Source organism: Scardinius erythrophthalmus (assembly GCF_964197995.2).
Source record: "Scardinius erythrophthalmus genome assembly, chromosome: 12".
Lineage (NCBI taxonomy): Eukaryota > Metazoa > Chordata > Actinopteri > Cypriniformes > Leuciscidae > Scardinius > Scardinius erythrophthalmus.
The window spans coordinates 10235143-10254767 of record NC_138232.1 but is presented as its reverse complement, the minus strand read 5'-3'; the positions used below and the strand labels follow the sequence as shown (position 1 = coordinate 10254767).

Below are 19625 nucleotides of genomic sequence, written 5' to 3'. Positions count from 1 at the left end.
ATCAAAATACCGTTGCAGTTGGAATGTTGTTTCAGAGTTATAAATTATCCTCGACTTCGAATTATCCCCCCATGTCTATTAACAGAGAGTTATAGCTATGTTACATTTGGCTAAGTAAATGTCGTGTCTTAACCCATTTCTCTTTTTTTTTTTTTTTTTCAGAGATGACATTTGGTATTTACAAGATAATTAAATAATCGATATCAATAAAAAAAAATAAAAAAATAAAGTCCTTAAAAGAAAAATATGAGGATGGCACAACTAAGCAAATAAAATGATGATGACAAAATGACAAAAATTAGAAATTGGATGCAGTTATTATAAACGTCATTATAAACTGAATAACACAACAAATAAGTAAAGATAGATGACAGACAGACCCTTACGAATATAGGCTAACCCATAGTTTTACTATAGTAAAATAATAATAAACTGGTCTTCTGTGGTGGCCGACAGTGCGGTGAGGGTGAGAGTGCGCGCGCGCGACCGGGGCGGGCTCTCTCTCAAGGTGTGGATAATGTTGTCAAGGCTGGATCTGGATTTTCCCTTTGCCTGCAGAGATTAGGCCTATATTGTCTGTGATGTGGACAAAGTCCTCCGGCTGGACCTGACATGAAGACTTGATACTGAAGCAGAAACAATCTCTCTCTCACTGACCTGATTCTGCAGTTGCCAACTCTTCTGAGTGACTGTAAGCTGATATTGCAATTAGTTGTGTTTGGAATAATTATTAATGATATAGTTATTATTTAAATTCATTGTAAATTTTCTGCTACTATTTTATATGTTATATTTGTGTTAGCATGTAACATGTGCCGATCCGCCGTGCAGGAAATCGTGTAGCATCTGTTCAGGGTATTAGGTGGCTGATGATCTAGCCTGGCTGCAGTAGCCTACTTAAATGTTCGAAATAACGTTCGAAGGACGAAATATCCTTCTTTTATTATTATTATTATTATCATCAATATTATTATTATGCTGGTATAATGCTAGCTAATACACATAGGCTAATTTATTTTGACAAGATTGATATTTCACGAAATAAAACAAACTAATTATAGGCTATAATCTTTGGGCGACAGTGCAAAACCCTGAATCATCAATTAGTTAATTTTTCACATTTATTAGAAATTCAATTTCGTACATATCCTAACATAACAGATCCATTTATGAATGGACTTTGATTCCGGTGGTGGCTGCATTGTTTCCGATTTGTGTGATTCAAACAGTTCCAATAACTCTAGCATTATTAAGTCCAAAACTCAAACTGTATTGAAAAAATATTAATGTAATATTTTACAAAATTCACAACATGTTTTTATCTACCGACATATTCTGCTTCAATCCATATTTGTTTTTATACATATAATATATATAATATTATTTATTACATCCAGATAATTGGTCGATGAAACATTGATTAAAATTAAGATACAATTAATACAAAACGAAATTAAATTTAAAGACAGGCTTTCTGCTTTCTGCTTGAGGTCTCTGTGAAAGTTTTAAAGCAGTCTTTTAGTGCCGCTTTCAGAGCGCTCACGTCCATGACGGAGAACTGTCCCATCCTTAATATTGATTTTTTTTGTGTGTGTGAAATACATTTCTAAATAAATGCGACTCATAGTCCAGTGCGACTTATATATATATATATATATTTTTTTTTTTTTTTTCTCTCTTCATGACACATTTTTTTGACTGATGCGACTTATACTCCGAAGCGACTTACAGTCCGGAAAATACGGGTATATTTTGTGATGTAGACAAAATTCCAGATGTAAATTAGTGGTGTGATCAGTAAAGTTCAGAAATTGCAGTATACAAAAGTCAATTTTTGCTGCATGTTTGTGTTGGATGTTATTCTTTGGGGTAGAGGGGTTAAACTTATAACAAAAACCCTTAATTGAAAAACTTTATGAAAAACATGTATTCGAGCATATGGGACGCTCAAGGGTTCAGGATTAATGCAGTTGAGATGGTGGTGTGTGTTTCCGGTAAGAGAAACACGAGAGGGAATCCCAGTTGAACTTATTTATTCAAAGGAGTTTGTATATGTTAATTCACAAATGTGTGGTCTGCAATAAACAGAATATAAACAAAGAAAACAGTTGTATAAGTATATCAGTAAATGATACAAACATGCAGTTAAGCATATCAGTAAATGATACAAACATTCAGTTATTAAGTAATAGGCCTATATAAATTAACATAGCCTACTTGGGTAAACCGCGTGCGGCGTGATTATATTATTAACATAATAAAGTAAACAATGACATGCAGATTGCACGATCGCAACGTTGTATATGCTCAATATTACAGTAGCAAACATAAAATGTCATTAAATTCAACATTTTCAAACAATATTGAACACACCGGTTGATCTGAAACTAGGTAGAGAATATAATCTAATCTAATTACAATCATTTTCGAGCTCAAAGTCTGATATGACAACGGTTTGGTTTCACTTTGTGACGCAGTTTAAAATGCGTTAATTTTACGAGCAAATCTCGACATTCAGAACAATATCAATAACAAAGGCGAAATATATACGAAAACTCACCCCTATTCATTACGCACTGAGAAAAAAACATATACGTGGTTGGATAACAGACCACAGACCAGTCGGTCTGATTTGTAACTTAGCTGCCGATTTTGCATGTCCACACCTGGCTGATCGCTGCCAAACACTCAGTCCGGCAGTACTGAGTGTAGTCCGGCAGTACTGTGTAGTCCGGCAGTACTGAGTCCGGCAGTAGGCTACTAACCAACAGTAGGGCTTTATCACAACATGCATTTTCATTAATACAAGGAATACAAAAAGTGCTGCACGGCTTTGTGCTCTTTGGGTGTAGGGATGGTTCCATTTAGAAAAACAATATGCACTATTAATTATTAAAAATATAAAAACATGTATTTCATTAGTGTATTTGTGTGTCTATAGCTGAATATGTTATAAAATCAAAGAGAATAGCTCTGATGATATACATTTAGGCTACTTTTAATAAATGCATTAATAGACTGCAGTGCTTCATTGTGCAGTGAATACTGAACTGTTTCATCAACAGAAGGGTGTTTTTTGTATGTTGTGTTAATTGATTTTAAAGCAACTATTCATTTAAAGAAGTTTGATTGATGAAAAACTAAATATCAGTAAGTGGTGTATTAACCCCCCTCCCACTTTCTGATTCACACAGTTGCATGCTTTTTATTGTGTTAGGATATGTATTGTTTTAAATGTTGTGTGTTGTTCATTTTTAAAGACATTGTTCAAATTTTATTTTAGATTTAATCCTGCAATTTACAGGATTTGTTTGTTATTTGTGCTTAGATAGCCATACCAGCCAGTAAAGTTCCATGGTTTCCAATGTGCCAGCATGCAATTTACGCGTTAACACGCAATTTACGCGTTAACACGCAATTTACGTGTTAACACGTCATTTACGTGTTAACACGTAATGACATGTTAACACGTAAATTGCGCGTTAACGCGTAATTACGTGTTTACACGACAGTTTCACATGTTTTGGCCCTTTTGGCCTTCCATAGCAACAAGACATTCAAATACACACGATGTTCGCGGTGTTTTCCCCCACGCCGACTCCACCCTCGCCACGCCAGACCACGCCCCCAACTATGACTAGATGCCGACATGTCACTAGATGTCATGCACAAACGCAAAACACCATTATGGTAACACACGACACTAAAATAATGCAATAAACATACTTTTACAACATAAGATGTAACAAAAACCTATTGTACATAACTGAGAGCAAAAAAAACTAAGAAAAAATAATTATTAGAATTAAAAAAACATTATCTAAAACATTATCATACATTTTTATGTGGGTGTAAGTGTCCAGGTATGATGTGGCGTCACTGTACTCATGAAATGAATACTAAAAGTAACAGCCCTGCAAATTTTAGACTTCCATACATGTAGGCTTGATCTTGACCATTTTTGCTGCAAATTACGTTCTTTACACTGTACCACCATCTAGTGGCTAGGGAAATACTGTACTGGTTTCCAGAAGGCATGACCTGCTTTGACAGTTTCCACTGAGACAAGCTTAAGCCGAGTAACGTGGCAGTTTATGCAGCACTGAGGAAACACCCTTATGCTCTGCTGAGCTTTTATTTTGCATTTCCTTATTGGATTTAGCACTGCAAACATCCAGATAGTTCACCCTCAAAAATGACAATTCCATCATAATTTTCTCACTCTCACATCTTTTGAAAGCCATAGGACTTTCTTTCTTCATTGGAACACAACAGGAGATGTCCAAGCTGCTCGATTCCATCTAGTGAATGGTGACTTCGGCTGTCAGGCAAGATTAAGAGTGTTTTCCTCACACAAAGCTATCACTTCAGAAGACTTGGAATACAGCGCACAAGTTGCATGGACTACTTTTATAATGCTTTTTTTGTCCTTTTGTAGCTTGACATCCCCTGGTCCCCATTCACTTTGATTATATGGAAGAGTGTAGCTCAGACATTCTGCTAAATTTCTCCTTTTGTGTTCCATGGAAGAAAGAAAATTATATGGTTAAGATTAGAACAACATAAGGGTGAGTAAATGATGACAAATGTTCATTTTGGGGTAAGCAACCCTTTAATCTAGCTCTCTGGAAAAGAAACATATCATTTAATTTATCATTTTCATGTCATGTCTCATTTTCCCCTAACAAAAATACTATGGCAGTACCACAAAAGAGTGAAGTACCAGGTGGTAAAAGCATTGCACTTAATGATAATTTTTTGTTAATGTCACAAATCATCAGTTTTTGTCTTGATACTGGTCATGGTTTAATATATTCCTAACTTACTTCAGCGAATATCATGGCCGTTAATAATACGGTCTATAACACCACCCTGCCAGCCTGGCATTCACGTCATAATTTGTGTCCCTTTTTACTCACATTAGTCACAGCCACATCACCATAGGCCCTGTGTTTCAATTGGCCCTGTGTTTAATGCAGAAGCATAAGAAAATGTGATCATATTTTCCTTTTTCTATTCTAAGATGGATGACAAATATCCGAATGTCTGTCCAAAAAGGTCTAAACTGGATAGGCAACTCATAGGCTACTTAAAGTCACCATGAAATATTTTTTTAAAAGGAATATTGCAATATTTATTATTGAGGATTTATCCTTGCACATAATTTTTTTTTTAAATAAATGATCTTGGTTTGTTTAATTACTGGTTTATGAGGGCAAAAAGTTTCAATGCATGCTCTTCAGTTGGCGTATGCATAAAAGTCAGTTTCTGCCTTTATAAATCCTAATTTGTTCCTCACTTTTGAAGTGAGATAAAATCCATTGATTTATGGATAAAATCTGATCGTATGTGTATTTTATAAATGAGGCCCGGGTTCATGCAGTTGGGTCAGGAAAGAGACAAATGCATCCAAAACAGAACACGATCGAGTGAATGCTAATGCTACTCCAACCAGCAAGTAACATTATGCAATAACTCCACCTTGTCCAAGTTATATATAAAAGAAGAACAAATAAGCAGAACATTGGTATAATTAAAAATATGGGACCAGTGGGACGTTCCCAGTCATTCTTGCATGCCAGTGAGTCCATTTGGCAATGACTGTCATGCTGCACAAAATAAAACAGAGCGGTTACCTCAGCAGTCAACTTTAATTTCCAATGCCCAACCTTATAATACTGAAGCACAATTACTGCATAAATGCTGCGATGACTGTGCAGCCTTAGATTAGTGTAGTAATATTAATGACACCCATTCAGGGAGTCTACTAGCATGACCTGTTCGGATATAAATACTAGATGCTGAGAGACATCTGACATATTCTACATGCTGTAGTTCTTCCACTTTCTGCTGAAAAGGCCAAATTCAATCCATTCTCTTTTCAGAGTATGAGGATGTGTATCAAGAGTGTCTCAAATGTCTTTATCCTCCAATTTGTTCCTCCATGAGGTCCATGTTCACCTCCAGAGCCATGCACAGCATGTTATAAATTATTCTCTAGATACACTGAAAACTAGGATATAATGATAGATTTAAAGCTACACTGTGCAATTTTTTTAAGTTGATTCTTAGCAAAAAACACTTTGTTCTTTCAAAATGATATGTGCTCATTAATGTGTAATTACTTCTACCAACTAATCAAGTATTCTCGTAAGCGTAGAATCTGTCATTTAGAATACATACGAGCGAGTCGCTCGAATGGCGGCAGCCATGTTGCGCCTCCATCTTGAAAATACATTCGCCAAAGTGGGACATACCTGGAAATTCAAGCTTCGCCTTTCGCGTTTTGACACTCAGTGGCACCGTGACGAATGCGAGGGGGAGATTACTCGCGACTGCCGGCAGATTTGAAATAATACGGCCACCGTAGGAGTTAAAACGCAGTTGGCAGTCATAAACATTTTCACCGCTAGTCGGATGGGAGCAAATCCTACACAGTGTAGCTTTAAAGTCCACGTGAACCGGAAGTTGCAAACGACTTTTCTCCAGTGTTGTGACATATTTCCCAGTGAAAAGGAATATTGAACAGAGGGCAGGGTTTTACTCTAGCGCTCCTCCTCTCCATCTCTGCTCATAGCAGACTAACGGTTTGAGGGGAGTGGTTAAGCGTTTCCCAAACCAAGCCGTCAAACCTACATCATCAGAGAAGGTCCTCCAATGCAGAGGGGAGGGGCATTTTCAGATTTTGATTAAAGATTACGAAGCCAAAAAATTTTTTTGTGTGGATTGACTTGCATGGATGAATTGTTCACCACAAAACGATCAATTAAGGCAAACAAAGTAAATATGGTCAATTTTGATTTCATGTGGACTTTAAGACACAATATTAGGGAATGACCAGACGTTTAGTGTTAAAGCAGATTTTGCTTTGCATTGTGGCTATGAAGCCGACTGATGAAAACACCTCAGTGAGTCAATCCTGAAAACATTAAAATGTTTACTGAAGTGAATCATGTATTTAAAATATGAATAGAATAACATGCTTGAGGCTTTATTCTCATGAGCCTGTATGTCAAACCAAGTGAGCGAAATGTTTAGTAGGCTTTAAGTTTGGACCAAAATCAGTCCATGTTAATAAAGACTTAATAAATAAAGAAACAAACCAAGCCAAACACATTTCTAAAACTGCTGTTTGGCAAAGTTAACTATAATACATGTAACACTATCACTCAAATAATTAAATCCACCATGGTTATACAATAGTAAGTTTTGAATAACCTTGGAGCATTATATTAATCATTTAGTGTATCAATTCACCATGGTATTAATATTTAGACAATTCCAGTTAAAAAGTCACAAAACGCCTTTTTACAGCTTTAAGTAACGTCACTAAAGGAGCAAGTTCGTTACAGAGAGGAATTTTGGATCTGATGACAGGTAGGGGTTGTAAACGATAAAGTGACGTCATCGTTTTGTTTTGTTTTTTGGAGTGGGGGGTTGTCAAATAAAAAAAATATATTAAATGATTTATTTGTATTGAGAACATTCCATAAATCATCACATATTCATTTTAAAGTGGAAATGTTGTTGTTTTAAAAACACACGGAAGGTGAAGTTGCCTCAAGAATCAGTGAATCAAGAGAGAAGTGAGCTACAGACCTGACTGGGGTCATCGTAAAAAACACCGACAGAAGACAGCTTCGGTCCGATACTGCAGCTCTCAGTGAAAGCAGCTCCGCTGTCCTTGTACGATCCCTTTCTGAACTTGTATGCAATCGTGATGTTTTTCACCGGAGGAGATCCAGTCCGAATCACGACTTCAGAAAAAAGTCCGGTGTAAAAAACGAAGCCCACCAGAGTTGAGATGAGACAAATGACCAAAAAAAGAATCAGCAGTAAAATGACAAAGTCAGACATTTTTGCCCGGCTGTCAGAAAACCAAACACAGAAACGCTCAATGTGTAAGAATAATTCTGTTACTGTGATGGCACTCGATAAAACAATCCTTCAGTTTTCCTGTTTGTTTGCATGCGTGCCGCTCTGCAGATGTTACAGTATCGATGCTTCACTGCGAAGTATGTTTACACCCGTCTATTAGTTTTGTATTGACACAGCTGAGCGTTTGTTTATCCTCTGCACAGAAACATTGAACGCATTGCTTCCTGGTTGCATCATGTGACTGTGAGTCAGAGGGATGGCTTGGAACGAGCCAACCAAAAAGTCCGAGTCAATTTCGCGAATCGGTTCTTTCGAACAGTTCGATTTTTAAAAAGACTCAAGTGATTCTTTTAAGGGTGTGACGTGGTCAGCTGACACATATTTGTTGTTCATAGCATTTACGGTTTATTATTAAGGGTGTTTATTGAAATTTTATTAATTGGAATTGTCAATATTCCTCTCATACATTCAAATAATCTTCATGTTGGACAAGAATTTACATAAAACACAAAAACACTGTAAAGGTCAAAATTAAGGTAATTGACATGAATGTATTATTAACATTTGTGTTGAAATATGAAAAAGAAATAAATTAGCATCTTAAAACATGCAAACGCACTTAGAGAGCTGCTCAAGAAAACCACTTGATTAGTGTTAAGTGAACATTACACAACAGCTTAAATCAAAGTACTTTTTATTTATCTTTTCCATTTAATATAAGAGATAATAATTTGAAGGAATAATAAAGCAACAATAGTGTACTGATGTACTGAAATAAGCAAGCAATTCTTGCATATTTCAGTCTGATTCATCTGATTCCTCCACTTCCTCTTGGCCATTGTTCCTCTCCTCGGAGTCACTCTCCTGTGTCAAAACAGATTGAATTAAGCATCAAGAAATTAAAGTTTCATTTCATTTTGACATCACAAAATGTCTCATAAAAGATCTCACGAGGAAATTAAACTCCCAAATCAAGCGACGCCAAATTACAGGCTATTAAAGGCAATTACAGACCTCCAGGCGACATAGTGTACTGTATATTTGCTTTTGTAAATTACATGACAACACATGATAACACAATACTTCGGCTGGGCAGGTGATGACTATGTTATTTTGGTATAAGAAATGAGTTTAATTATAAAGAAATAACGACTATTTATCAAAATGAACTGAACTGATCTGTCATATCTGTATTTATTTGAACACAATTTGCTCTGTGAGGCCACAGTAACATGCATAGTAATAAGAAATCATAATATGTTATAATGACAAAAGAAAGATACTCAGATAACACTATTTCTGGAGTATTTTTGAAGTGTCCATCCTCTCTGCATGCTTTTTCAGTTAATATTACCCCAAACCCCTTGTGCAACAGAGGTATTATCAGTACCATTGATAATAAAGAGAAATGTTTGTTGAACACCAAATCAGAATATTAGAATGATTTCAGAAGGATCATGTGACACTGAAGACTGGAGTAATGATGATTAAATTGTAATATTTCACAATATTACTGTTTTTACTGTATTTTCTTTTAAAAAATCCTTTAAAATAACGAACTTTTGAATAGTAGTGTATGCCCCTAAAAAAGTCAAGTCAAGTTTTTATCAATTTAGCTAGATGCCAACACTTGCATGTAAAGGCAAATAGAATATGAAAGAGGGTTAGTGGTATCAACATGCAATTTTTAATGCAGTACACTGGCATCAAGTCTTATTACTGTCGTCAGCACTCAGCAGTGAAGTACACGTTTTAGTGTGTACTAAATTGTTTTACATTGGGATGCAGCATATACAGTCAGAATAAATGGTTTATTTTCAAGGAGTACAGGTGATTAGACTTATGCATTATACAGGATAATGCAAGTCAGCCAGTCATTATACCTCCACTTCACTCTGCAACTGAGAGGACTCTTCCTCCTCCTCTTCATCAGCTGCCTGTGACCTTTGTGAGAGAATCTCTTCACCCTGCAAAAAAAAAAGAAAAAAAAAAGGTTTGAATCTCTGTATTATCTATACATGGTACACTGTGCCCTGTATAGACTTACATTATAGCTTTATACGCGCTGTATATTTATAATATAAAGCTATTATGCAAATTATAAACATTAATATAATGTACATTTTTTAATATAACCTTGAAATGTATCTTGTAAATAAATCAGAATGTTTATTAATAATAGATTTTATTCCTAACACTTCATTTGGAAATATGGGCTTAAAGGCTTGATTTTAACCATAAATCGAAAAACCCCATAGGGAAACCTTGAAGGAACCAGCGGCGAATTAGACTACTGGGTTGTGACGTCATACCTGCAGCACTCTATTAATCCTGGGTATTCATAAACTGTTGTTTCACACTGTACATTCCTAAACCCTGGGTTAACATCATTATTTGCATATTTGCAGTGTCAAGTCCTCATTTTACACATTGCTGACTGTACTATACATTTTTTTGGGCTGTAAAGTTAAAAATATGAATAAAAAAATAAATAATAATTTGCAGGAATAAATCATTTATAATAAATACTGCAATATTCCATAAAAATATAAGAATTGTCCATTTTGATTTATGGTGACTTTAAGCCCTGACGTGCCTTTTCTCTTTTCACCTGAGTTTAAAATCTCACCTTTAAGTCTCTGTTCTTCAGGTTTCCTAGCCAGAAGGCTTCCTGGCAGTGGTTGAGAGTGAGCATGGCTTTCACGCGGTACACAAACTGCTCCAGACATTTTTTCAAGGCTGGAACGTGATTGGTCAGACCCGTATCTTGCCTAATCTGAGAACAGTAAAGCAGTGAATATAATTACAGATGCTTTAATGCCTTCAAAAATTAAACGTATTATACGATTTGTTTTGTACGGTGGCCCAGTAGTGCACAACACAACGAAATGTAAAAAGCAAACATAAGTTCACAACACAACGAAATTAAGCCACAACACAACGGAAACAAGCCACAACACAACGGAAAATCCACAACACAACGAAATAAAGCCACAACACAACGGAAAATCTACAACACAACGAAATAAAGCCACAACACAACGGAAATGCTCCCGACCACTAGAGGGCTCTCGGAGCCCAGTAAAGTTAGTTTTCCAAGCCATTGTTCATTAGAGAGTCAGCAGTCTATAAAAATATATCAACACCACGATTAGTTTTAACAGTATGTAGCTAACCATTGTTTATCGACATTTATTAATTCAAAATCACCTACGTGCATTATAGCTGCATATTTATACTCTAGAATGCTTTGACGCGCTACCACGGCGCATTATCCCTGAGGGAGCGTCTGCCAATTCCTCCAAGTTGTTAAAACGTATAATTTGTTTTAATTAAAATTACTTTTAACATTCAAAAACAGACATGTTCAAAATCCAAAGCTTGATTGTATTTGATAGTAGACTGACTTAATAAGACTTTTATAATGACTTAATAATGACTTTTTTCCAATACCCTTCATGTATTTACAGTAATTAACATTTTTTTTTTTTAGGAAATTTCTGTAAAAGTTTTTTTTTTCTTTTATCATGTTCCTAGTGACCAGACTGACTTATTATATGTGGAATTGTGCCAATTCCTTCCAATTTCACCAAATGGTTTTTATTTTTATTTATCAAATTATATTATAATAAATTATACGTTTTAACCACTTGGTGGAATTGCCAGACGTTCCCTGACGATCATGCGCTGTGGTAGCGCGTCCAAGCATTCTCGAGTATAAATCAAATACGCAGCTATAATTCATGTAGGTTATTTTGAAGTAATGTTGATATACACTGTTAAAACTTATCGTGGTATTTATATATTAAGACTGCTGACTCTATAGAACAATGACTTGGAAAACTAACTTTACTGGGCTCCGAGAGCCCTCAAGTGGTCGGGAGCATTTCCGTTGTGTTGTGGCTTTATTTCGTTGTGTTGTAGATTTTCCGTTGTGTTGTGGCTTATTTCCGTTGTGTTGTGGCTTTATTTCGTTGTGTTGTGGATTTTTCGTTGTGTTGTGGCTTGTTTCCGTTGTGTTGTGGCTTTATTTCGGTGTGTTGTGGATTTTCCGTTGTGTTGTGGCTTGTTTCCGTTGTGTTGTGGCTTTATTTCGTTGTGTTGTGAACTTATGTTTCCTTTTTACATTTCGTTGTGTTGTGCACTACTGGGCCACCGTAGTTTTGTTTTAATCTTTAATCCCAGTCTAGCTTCACAGACCACCATGCACAGAAGATGCAGCTGTTCACCTTTGAGTGGCCACACATGTGGTGGAGTTGTCTGGTGCTGAGCTGGAAGGTCTTCAGTAGACTTTGGACATCCTCCTGAGAAGATCCATCAGGGCAATGATTAAAAATCTCACTTTATTAAACTGATTATTTTTGTGTTTGAAAGCTCTTGATTCTGAGCAAGATGCAACATTATGCTAGCCTAGAAATCTAGACGCACCCTAGCGGCAGCAAAATGTATTTCGCAGCCAGGTTGGTCTAGCAACTCTCAATAAACCTTCTCGCTGCAAAAACCCAGATTGGGTCAGGCCAATCACGTTGTGTATAGAGTAGGCGGGGGCGGGCTTAACATACACGACAGAGTTGCGACGGTTACCTGGCTGCTGCTACTTGAAAACAAAGAATGGGGGCTGCTGATGGAGAACAACGGTCTCTCGAATCGGCTTTGGCCGCGACTCTGGAGGACTTGGAGTTAATTTTTTCTTTGAGAAAAGAGCAAAGAACGGCACTTAAGTCATTCTTTAAAAAAGGAAGATGTGTTCGTCGTTTTGCCGGCCAGATATGGCAAAAGTTGTATCTATCAACTAAGCTCCGCTGTTGGGAAAACGCTCTGGTTGGTTTAAGCGCTGTCCTATTGCGTGCGGAGGGAATTTGAAAGACCGTTTATCCCGCCCCTCGGATTGAGCCGTGTCTATGGTGAGTTTCCAGACCTAACATCTTGATGTAGGTCTGGCTTGCCAGGCTAACATTATGCATAAGTTTAAATGAATAAGACAGAAATACCTTGTGTTTTTTAAAACTGTAGTCAAGCAGAGGCATTCCAAGCTTAAGGAATGACTCCAGAAAAAGACGACCGTACTGAAAGACAAAGTGAAAACAATGGGGTGATGAATGACATTTTCGTCGTAAACATACTTGTGTGTGCAAATATTTCTCACCTTTAGACACACAGTGAGTACAGGTCTGCTGTCAAAGATCTGTTGCAAAAAAGAAACAAAAAAAACTAAGAAAATCCTATAGATTACCATCACACAGCTGTGTAGCAGAGGCTTTCACAGAGTCATAAATGTGAAGGTGAGCACAAGAAAGATGTGAAAGTCTCTGTACCTTGACCAGGTTTATGAGGATGTGGAAGTCACGCACAGCCAGATTCCATGTTAAGAGCTTCTCGCTCTGCACCTGAATAGATTTAGGGCATTAGCTTGAGAGAGACACTACACACTTGCTCTACATGTTATCTAAAAAATAATTAAAATACCACTATTATGCTATTTTTAAAGGTTCCTAGTTTTGTTTTGGAGGAACCTACAATAGGTTTCCATGCATCAAAGTTTTTCTCATAATATACACTGCAGCATCACCGCTTTTCTCAGTGTCTGAAACAGTTTGATCAAAGATTCTGTCTTTCTAAACCCCTCCTTTCTGAGAGCCTACCCTACTCTGAAAGGTCAGATGGTCCAGTCTGTTATGTTTGGTCTACTGTTTACAGTGTGTGTCGGAAACGAAACGTTCATTACCATAACTGAATTTCAGCTCCGGAGGCTTCCTCATAGGGCTGTCACTTTACGTTCGAAAATCGATTGCACAATCGATCGGACCAACCAACGCAAGTTTCGAAAACGAAAATAGGGAATCGATTTTAACGGTCTTTTCTCGGAGCGCGTCCAGCTCGTCATGTTATGCCCGCAGCGAACGCGCGTCATTTGCAACTGCAGGCTCTGACAAACACGCATAACAGCAATGATCCTTCTGCATAATGTGTCTCTTTTTACTACAAAACTGTGAATTTTCCCGGTATTCAGACAGTCTCATGCATTCAGATACAGATTCGGGCAACGGTCTATCGCCTACGTAGACGAAATTTGTTTGACATTTCTAATCGTAAACACAGCCATGTTGAAGACTGAGGTAATGTTTTTCATATATGCTGCTATGGCAGTCCACTCTGCTTATTGCTTTTCGAGAATGTTGCACTAGTCATTGTGCGCGAAACTTCACGCCAATAAATCATCAGAAATATTGCTGACTTGTGCGTGTCAGGCGCGGCGCGCCCTCTTTACGTTCGTCCTAATGCCAGTTAGTTGTCCGTGGATTTGCCCATATTTGGCATTTTATTTTTCAATTTTCGATTTTACAATCGATTCAATGAACACTTATGTCTCAAAAATCGAACAGGATTTTTTCACAAAAGTGACAGCCCTACTTCCTCAGCACTTGTATACAGAGTGATACGAACAGTAACGATGGCGTTGGTTTGAATGTATCAATTCATGCATGGGTCCCTGTCCTTTGGAAGTGCATAAAAAGTGGATTTGCTTCGCAGTGCAGAAAACAGCATGTTCTCGACATTTCGACAAAACACAAACCAAACTTCTAGGCCTCTTCCAGCTACAACTACAGTGTTTAAGAGCGAGTCAAAGTAGACGTTGTTCGGGGGCAGCCAATGAAGACCATAGGCTGGCATTATGCAAATTTGTTACAAACAGGAAGTAAGACTGGAATTACTGACTGACAGAATTGGTTCTTTATTTTGGGAGAAAACTCCATTTGTTGTGCACTTTGATCTTTGAAACTTTGCAGACCTTTTACATTCGCAAATTGAATTTTACCCTTTTTCTTGCGTACCGGCACTTCTCACATCAGGAATATATTAATTTGTTGCATCAGGAATATCTTAATTTTTGTTCCGAACATGAACGAAGGCCTTACGGGTTTGGAACGACATGATGGTGAGTAATTAATGACAGAATTAAAATATTTGGGTCAACTAACCCTTTAAGGGAATAGATTTTTCACTAAAGATTTATATTACAACTGTGCCATGTTGTAGCTATAGTTTCTAAATGTGTTGCTATTTTTCATAACAAATGCTAAAAGAAAAAGAAAAAAGTTAACATTGGCTTAAGCATGGTAATCAGGAGCCATCAATGGTCTTACGTGTAATTATATCCTTACTGTAACAAATGCTATAGTTGAACAATTGCAATCACTATGTTACTTTTTCATAAGGCCAAGTACAAGTTAGAATCAAGAGCTTTAAAGTATGGCCCTTCTTGAATTATTGACTAAACAACTGGTTTTCCCAATGTGTAAAAATGTGTTCAGCTTATAATGACAGATATTAGGATAAACCTGGCCTTCAGATATTCCATGAGATGACAGGAAAATTATTTTTTTTATTAGGCCAATAAGAAAATTTTAAAATATCAAAAATATCATTTTTGATATTTTGTTCCCCTTCTGGAGCACCCATAGTTTTGTTTCTGAGTACCAGATACACCCTTGGTTGAGATATTTTCTAAAATTAAGATTAATCCCATGGCACTTCGTAACTACGCTATTACTTTATTGCAGTTATGTTATCAACCAACTTTGCCCATTAAACGGTTCACACTTCATCCCCCCAATGTTCAAACCAAAACTAAGCCCTTGCAACCGAGGGGGAACTATTTTGTCCCCACGTCAAGCACTGCGTAGAAGGCAATATTCGAAAAAAGCATAATGGGGCACTTTAAAATAACATTTACACCCACACAACAAACACACACCTCTTGATTATCTGTCTGTTTGCTGGGAGGAATCTTGCGCACAGCTTTCTCTAGCTCTGCCATCATGCTCTTGTAGTACACCAGGAACGTCAGCCTGCAGCATCACCAAACAAAGCATAGATCTGCATTTATTACATGTCTCTGAAATACCCGATTATGATTGGTCTAACATTAAATGGTCATATACTATATTTGAATCAATCCTTCAAATATTATGTTTTGTATTCATCCCTTACAATTACACAGCTGCTTTTTTTTTTAGGCTGCCGTACCTGCTGAGTGTTGGCCAACTGCGTGAGTTAGCATCTTTAGCAGCATTCATCAGCTCTGGAACCCCCTCACCTGCTATTTCCTCCACCGCCTTCAAAACATCATCAGTGTGCTCCAGATAAATACTAGAGAGGAGGGGGGGGAATTATAGAAACATGCTCAGAAATATTTTATAAATGTTATTAATATTTGACTTTTCAATTAGTAAAAGAACATCTTATTATAATAATTACATTAAGTTACATTTGTAAGATTAAATGAATATTTTATGTAATTAATTTTGTCTTCTTGTATAATGCAGGAATTAGATTATTTCTAAAATGAGGGGAGGATAAATGACTCATGAAGCATGTAAATAATTTTACTGACTCCTTCTCTCTCCCCTACCTATTACAGTCTAATATCCATGTGTCTTAATACTCACAACGTACCTGAGGAGAGTTTGAAGAGCCTCGTTGTATTTGTTCCCTCGCTCTTTCTCTCCACTCGCTGTAACCCACTCCTGACAGAGAAAATGCCTTGACAGGGATGCTGGGGGGGAAATTGTATCATTCAAAATTTATGTATTACAGAGAGTAACCACTATTATACAGCATATAAAACCAGAAACATACTGATCTGTTCTCTGTAGTTCCTGTGGTTTGATCCTCCATACTGGGACAGCACAATGAGCAGTTGGGTCAGACACAGGGCTGTGTTCAGGCTGGGCACTGTGCTTCGGAAGTTCTGCAGGTACTCAAAAGCATGCCTGAGCATATAAAACACCACGTACTTGGTTACATTGCAAATCCTCCACTAACAGCAAACAGGAAATACGTGCACTGACGTTCCCACCTGCTGAGCTGATCTAAAGTCAAATCTGTCTCTTCTTCTTTTAGCCGGCTGGCCAGGACCCCCAGAGCACTCTTCAGCAGAGCGCGATGCTCCAGACCAGAAAAACCGGCCCTAAATATGAACAACGGGTGATTGAAGATGGTCAGAAAGGTTTGTAGTTGTCAGCAAATTCAACTAACAGCTAACAGGGTCTGGGCTCACCAGCTGAACGTGGTGTGTAGCACTTGCAGTAGCAGCTGATAGGCTGAACACATGAGCTGCTGTTCCTTCACGTCCACACCAGGAGCATCAACAACACCCTGATGCTCAGAGAGAATAGTCTGTGTGGACAAACACGTTCAAACAGAGTAAAAAAAAAACCTAATTCTTAAATAAGGGATATGTTTACAAGGCTGTGAATGGAGACGTGTGCGTACCTGAAAATGATTGTGGCAGTTCTCCAGGTGTGTGCAGAGCGTGGGCAGCAGAGCAATGCAGAGGGTGGCGATTTCTTTGGCATTTTTCTGTTGCAAGTGAGCAAAGCCCATTGCTCTGTCTGTCTTACTCTAAAGAGACACCAAAGAAAATATTTGGGAGGCACAATATTTTATTACCATTTTGATTATCAGTCAATATTGGAGATGTTTTTTTTTAATTGATCAGTATTAGTCAATATTGAATATTTAATTGTTCTTTTTTATATTCAATTGTGTATTTTTATATTGCTCATTTCCCTGTTTTACATTTAGATTACTTTAAATGCATTAAACGCTCATTAAAGTTAATCTTTAAAAACACTAATAATTTCATTTAACAACAAAAAACTAAAATCAATCAGTTTAAATAATACAGCAGATCTCTCATAATAAATGATGCCACAATTCACTTAATTTAGCCATCATTATAATGTACAATATAAAAAAAAAAATTCTGAGATTTGCTAAAGATTACATTTAACAGTGTTATTTAAAATAGCTGATTTTAGTTTTTTATTATTATTAAGACAATATCTGAGACTGATAGGTTGATTAGAATGTTGTTTCAAAGTTGTGCATGAACATGTTCTACTATGTAAATCAAGTTAAATTGTTGTCAAGTTAATGTCTGTGTTCATACTTTGAGAAATGGAGCCTTTTTAGCTGGAGCAGAAGCCAAACTGAAGTCCAGTTTACGCCACATATCCTCCAGCAGGAAAAGCAACTCAGCAGGGCCCAACTGCACCTCCTCCTTTAACTACACATAAAGCAACGATATTTTTTAGTCTATAATTAAAGTATGTACTTGTACTGAGAATCACCCAGCAAACAGACTTGTTTTACCTTACTATGTAGCTCAGTGTCCAGTAGTGTCCGGGACAGAAGGCCACACTGCAGCACGCTCAGAGCTTCAACATCCAACTCTCTGAAGAATGGCCAGTACAAAGACAGACTGACCCCTGATTTGGCATCCTTTTCTTTCTCTTTCTCGCTCTCTTTCTCTGGATGGTCCTGCCATAACAAAAAATGTACAGGATTGGTATGTAAAAAGAATTCGCAGTCACAGTTTAATATTTAAAAATTCAGGTGACACCATAGTAAAATATCAATATAATGGATTAAAATTGTCTACTATACCAGATGTTCATGCAAATGTCTGCAAACCAAGGGAGGGACAGAAAGTATACGGGTCTTTACCTGCTGGGACTCCTCTGCTTCTGTGGCCCCCTCCAGCTGTGACTTGTCGCCTGAGGAATTCTTACTCGCTGAGGCCTTCCTCTTCCTCCCAGATGACTCTAAACACACACAAACAGTGAAGGACTGACCCCAAAAAACAAAACATACAAAAAGTAAAGTTTGGTGATTTCTCCAGAAGCCTTGCCTTTCTTTCCTTTCTTCGGCGGAGCGATTAAAGAAGCGGGTATCATCCCCTCAGGAGTCTCTCCATCAAAGTTAGCCTGAGGAGGAGTGTAGCCTGGTGTAGCTTACACAATATACAATAAAACAATGTTAACCTTTAAAGAGAAAATATAGTAAATAAATAAATAAATTAGAAGATATATATATATATATATATATATATATATATATATATATATATATATATATATATATATATATAGTAAAAAAATATTATATTATAGTATACTATAGATATATTTATTTTTTACTATGATTCCGGTTTCAGACTACACAATATTTTTGTCTGTTATGACAGTCACTTTTGACTCCTAAATACTTGTCGTGTTGTGGACAAGAAACATTTCAGACTACAAGTTGCTTCCTGACCAATCATCACTTGCCGTCTATAACGACCTTCGTGATGTCATCGAGAAGGTGAAACTAGAAACTGACTTTCAGAAACAAGAGCGTAAACAAACAATGGCTACCGAAGCGGCGTGTTTTGTACTCGCTGTCTTGATGTCAGAAAAGCCCCAAAAAAGAAAGAAAACCCGACAGTTCCCCGATTGCATGAAGAGCACAGTATGTGCTGTCAATCCTCCAAAGAGAACTTGAGGTAATATATCCACGAACCTTTCCTCTATAGGAAACCGTAAACAAAATTAAACATGCATGCTAGTCTTTCTGTCAGGAGTTCGTGAAGGATCACAGACGCAACATCGGTTGTTGTCCACTATAACAAACTATACCAGATAAAACAACCGATTCTTATTGTTGTTTACGAATCACCACGACACCCTACGTCAAATGGATTGTGCCAAAATCAGGCTGGTATTGTGTAGTCTGAACCTGGCATAAGACATACTGAGAAACCCACAAGTTAAATTGAAAGTGAAATATGAAGATTTGTTCATTTATATTTACTTTATCAAGGTACTTACAGACTACAGTATATCTAAGATAGTGACTTAAAGTAAAAAGAGATGATGTGTCTCTCTGGTACCTGCTAAGCACGTCTGCAGTAAACTCTG

General features: G+C 37.1%; 2 protein-coding genes across 2 annotated transcripts in view; both read right to left on the bottom strand.

The window, feature by feature from the left end:
- tex264a (testis expressed 264, ER-phagy receptor a) overlaps positions 1–8132 on the bottom strand; it is a 71147-nt gene extending 63015 nt beyond the window's left edge. The window contains exon 1 of the mRNA XM_081380162.1: positions 7600–8132. Within this exon, the coding sequence (XP_081236288.1) occupies positions 7600–7857 (258 nt within the window). The 5' untranslated portion in view covers positions 7858–8132. The remainder of the gene's footprint in view (positions 1–7599) is intronic.
- A 136-nt stretch (positions 8133–8268) lies between these two features.
- fancd2 (FA complementation group D2) overlaps positions 8269–19625 on the bottom strand; it is a 20741-nt gene continuing 9384 nt past the window's right edge. Inside the window, exons 26-44 of the mRNA XM_081380617.1 lie at positions 19598–19625; positions 18575–18676; positions 18391–18488; positions 18037–18204; positions 17834–17950; positions 17155–17283; positions 16940–17058; positions 16739–16849; positions 16519–16652; positions 16336–16435; positions 15907–16029; positions 15635–15728; positions 13194–13265; positions 13025–13063; positions 12870–12944; positions 12108–12182; positions 10508–10654; positions 9762–9845; positions 8269–8742 (exon numbers count right to left, since the gene is read on the bottom strand). The exon at positions 19598–19625 is cut by the window's right edge and continues 81 nt beyond it. Of these exons, the coding sequence (XP_081236743.1) occupies positions 8677–8742; positions 9762–9845; positions 10508–10654; positions 12108–12182; positions 12870–12944; positions 13025–13063; positions 13194–13265; positions 15635–15728; positions 15907–16029; positions 16336–16435; positions 16519–16652; positions 16739–16849; positions 16940–17058; positions 17155–17283; positions 17834–17950; positions 18037–18204; positions 18391–18488; positions 18575–18676; positions 19598–19625 (1881 nt within the window). The 3' untranslated portion in view covers positions 8269–8676. The remainder of the gene's footprint in view (positions 8743–9761; positions 9846–10507; positions 10655–12107; positions 12183–12869; positions 12945–13024; positions 13064–13193; positions 13266–15634; positions 15729–15906; positions 16030–16335; positions 16436–16518; positions 16653–16738; positions 16850–16939; positions 17059–17154; positions 17284–17833; positions 17951–18036; positions 18205–18390; positions 18489–18574; positions 18677–19597) is intronic.